We start from the raw sequence: 3,991 nt of genomic DNA, 5'->3' as shown, positions 1-3,991 counted from the left end.
GTGAAATATATTTATGTTTGTGGTTGTAATGTGACAAAATATGGAAAAGTTCAAGGGGTATGAATACTTTTGCAAACCACTGTATGTACTGAAAAACATCTTTATCAATTTACAAGGGCTGTTAAAGACAAACTGAGTTTCATAAATTTGACTTCATGGTTACCACATTTAGCTTCACCAGCTAACTGTTGAGCTGTCCTTGCCCTGAACAACATGGCCACTCTGACCGTGACGGCGCCTGTAGTCAAAACACCAGCTGTGAAAACAGAGTGATACAACTGGACCAAAACTAAAGTTCTCATAACACAGTAATTACTCTTCTTTAGATTTGTCTGTCATTTCTTTTAGATACGACCAAGAATCCTTGAAAACAAACACCTGAAGAAACGACAAACACAAATTGTCAGTTTTCTTTTGAAGCTGAATTCCCGTGTTTAAATCGGCACGTTTTTGTGACTTCGCTGCTTCACGTTAAGCCCCAAAAATGTGTATTTTAATGTGACTTTACTGTAACCACTCAACTCCAGGACTTATTCAACAGCAACATACAGAGCTACATGTGCAAAAATAAAGACAACACCTGTGTCATTCCTTTTTTTTTGTTTTGTTTTGGTTTTCATGGTCAGGGTTTGATACGTGCATGCACAGAGTTAGGTCTAACAGCTGAACTCAGTCATGTCCACTGTGTGTGCATACAGTGTGGACTGAGAAACATTCACTATATTAATGCAGGTTGGATTTAGAAAGTCTTTTATATATTTCTTTTAAAAAAAGCGTCACTTCTGAAGACAAGATGCACCGGTTCTGTACATTTACTGTATAACAGCAATGATTTCAGAATTCAACTAACCGGAACATTTTGTTAAACTAACACTTCTCCGTACTGTTTGAAGTCTGTTTTTTACAGGGGATTTCAGTCACTTTTCTGTCTTTACCTTCATCAGTTATTTAATAAGGAAAGACAGGAAATCCCAACCCTACGAGTCGTTGACTGGCGACAGTAACTTCTGTCCCTCTGCACTTGTCTCGTGTTTTCCCACCGCTGTCGCTTCTTTCTGGTCCTTTAACGTCTCAGCCGTGGATCCTGCACGCGGTCCACCGAGACCCGTGTTCCAGCCTCCCCGCCCCGCCCGAGTCCAACTCAGTCCAGCTTGCGTGCTCCAAGTTTGAGAGGACCTTTAGCTGCTTTACGTTCTGCCCGTTTGGCCTCCAGCTCTTTCCTCCTCTCCTCGCGCTTCTTTTTGGACAGCTCCGCCTTGCTGAGATCTGTACGACAGGAAGCGACGACACAAGAAAAGATATAAATTTGGCACAAAAAGTAGGGAAATTTGGTCGATTCTGTGCAAAAATTCTTTTATTGTTGGAAAGCCTGTTAAATTTCCTTTTAAATGGCGCTACATTTGTAAGGAACATGCGTTTGTTGACTCTATGTTCCTTCAACTTCTTAGAATTTTTTAACAGAGTTAAACACTCAAATGTATTTCCCACCTTGATTCAAAAGGTTCTGCACTGCACAATCAGACTGATGATGATTAAAAGAACAGGCTGAACAAACAGATCCGACTTCATCTGAAGGACTTACTCTGGCTTCCATCCACTGACTCCCAGCTCTCCTCGGCCCCCCAGTCTCCTACAACGTCTGAACCCCAGCCGTCTCCAGCCTGTCATAAAAAAAAAACATTCAACATAAAGTGGTCAGGTCACTGTGGGTTTGGAATCTTTTCTTTAATCATAAACATGTCTGAAAGATGTAAAAAATGTACAACTGATTTGAATTTTACAGCTAAGACCAAGAGATTATTTATTGTATTACAATCAGATTTTTTTTTCCACTCTACGTCAGCCATTTCCAAACTTTTCCACTTCATACACTTAAAACAAAAAAAGGAGCATAAACCTGAGACTCAAAATATTGTTTACTTTTATGTAACCAAAAATCTCCACAGACACCACATCCAACCTGCAGTTTCTTGCTGGCGGTGCTGCTAACCGCTAAACAGTGTGGCGTTTAAGTATAAAAACTTTGCCAACAAACCCCACGAAACACGAGCAAACTGATCATCCAAGCAGGTCAAACGCTGGATTGTTTGTAACATTTAAGGCAAAAATATCCAATTTCCCTTTTTTTTTTTTTACATTTTTTGGATTTCTGAAGATAATCTGGGGACCCTCAATGTTATACGACCACCACTGGGGTCCCAACTACAACTGTATGAACCACAAAAATGACATTTGAGTCTAAATTTGTTTTTGTTAAAGGGATCCATGATTAGTTGTAACATTAAACTTTATTTAATAAATATATTTTAACTGTAAAATAAAGACTAAAAATACTGTAGGAAGTTTAGTTTTTATAAATTTTAAACTAAAGATTTACACGTACGGGGCCATTTTATTTACACGCAAAGCATTCTGGGTAAATGATGACGTGGATAGGTCCTCGGTGTCAGCGAGCTATATCCACCCTGAAGGTTAATCTTGGACAATATCTGATGATCGACTCTTTTAAATGAAACCAGAGAGCGTTGACAGAGAGGAGAAAGTAGAAATGACTCAGCCTGTAACTGAAAATGTGGATGGAGGACAACAGAGCTGCTTCATGGAAGAAGAGCCTCAGCTTAGCCTGTTAGCTTTAGCATTAGCCCTGACGCTATCACCATATATATGTATTAGCTCAGAGCTACACATTCTCCTCTCATCACTGAGGTCCTCCATCCACATGACAGAGAGGGGAACTCTGCCTGCAACTGAAAATATGGATGGAGGACCTCAGTTTAGCTTGTTTGATGCGCTAGCGCTGAACTAATACATATAAGGCAATATAGCATTGGCGCTAGGGCAAAGGCTAACAGGCTAAGTCGAAGTTCTTCTTCCATGAAGCAGCTCTGTTGTCCTCCATCCATATTTTCAGTTACAGGCTGAGTCATTTCTACCTTCTCCTCTCTGTCAACGCTCTCTGATTTCATTTAAAAGAGTCGATCATCAGATATTGTCATAGCTTGCTCAGACCAAGGACCTATCCACGTCATCATTTACCCAGAATGCTTTGCGTGTAAATAAAATGGCTCTGTTCATGTTAAAATATATTTTTAAAATTTACAAAACTAAACAGCCTACAGTATTTTTACAGTCTTTATTTTACAGTTAAAATAAATGTTTATCAAATACAGTCTAATGTTACAACTAATCATGAATCCCTTTAAACTGGCCTAAATAATGCATGTTATAATCCAAAACTATTCTTTTAAATTAGTTTTCTGATTTCAGATTTTACACCAGATATTTGTTGCTCAAGTGATTTTAAAGTGTGAATAAAAGAAAACTTTTTGCTGGCTGCGCAGACATTCAGATGACTTCTCTGCATATTTTAGAACGATACGTTTGAAATGTTTTTGGGCAAATTGACTCTCAGAAGTGAAAGAATTCAAAATGTCTAACACCGGTTGAATCTGTTTCTCCGTGTTTTTCTCTCACCGTCGCAGCGCCGGTGTTTCTCTGTGACAAACTTGCGAACAAGTCGTTCTGATTGGCTGCTTTGGCCGAACCGCCGCCAGTGTCCCAGTTGTACTCGCTGGCTAAGCGCACGCCCTCTGGCAGGTGCGCCGCTGTACCGGCGGAGGTGGCGTCCGTCTCTTCCTCCTCCGCCCAGTCGTTGCCCCACCCCTCCTCGCCCGCAGAACTCTGACCCTGGCCTTCTTTCTCGTTGGACCAGCTGTCGTCGGCGTCCCAGCCGGAGCTGCTCCAGTCCGAGCTCTGCTTCTTCACCGCTGCGGAGGCGGACGACCGGCCTGCCTGCAGAACAAAGACAAACAATTATCAGCGACATCGCTGGTGCTGATGGTGAGTTTAAGACAAACAAACGCCTCATACTCCTCGGTTGTTGGTCTTCTTCCTGGACGATGCAGTTTCTGACCAGTCAGTGTTCCAGTCGTCTGTGTGAGCTTTCTCTGGCTCCTGGAGTAAATAAATATACAGGATTTAAGCTAAAATC

The 3,991-nt window shown here is 41.2% G+C and overlaps 1 protein-coding gene across 1 annotated transcript in view; it reads right to left on the bottom strand.

The window, feature by feature from the left end:
- Nucleotides 1–465: 465 nt before the first annotated feature.
- scyl1 (SCY1-like, kinase-like 1) overlaps nt 466–3,991 on the bottom strand; it is a 13,972-nt gene continuing 10,446 nt past the window's right edge. The window contains exons 15-18 of the mRNA XM_014006112.1: nt 3,871–3,954; nt 3,475–3,792; nt 1,583–1,661; nt 466–1,266 (exon numbers count right to left, since the gene is read on the bottom strand). Of these exons, the coding sequence (XP_013861566.1) occupies nt 1,142–1,266; nt 1,583–1,661; nt 3,475–3,792; nt 3,871–3,954 (606 nt within the window). The 3' untranslated portion in view covers nt 466–1,141. The remainder of the gene's footprint in view (nt 1,267–1,582; nt 1,662–3,474; nt 3,793–3,870; nt 3,955–3,991) is intronic.

The sequence above is a fragment of the Austrofundulus limnaeus genome, unplaced genomic scaffold, assembly GCF_001266775.1.
Source record: "Austrofundulus limnaeus strain Quisiro unplaced genomic scaffold, Austrofundulus_limnaeus-1.0 Scaffold1, whole genome shotgun sequence".
Taxonomy (NCBI): domain Eukaryota; kingdom Metazoa; phylum Chordata; class Actinopteri; order Cyprinodontiformes; family Rivulidae; genus Austrofundulus; species Austrofundulus limnaeus.
Note: the sequence above shows the minus strand (reverse complement) of the source record. Positions and strands in the feature narration are given on the sequence as shown.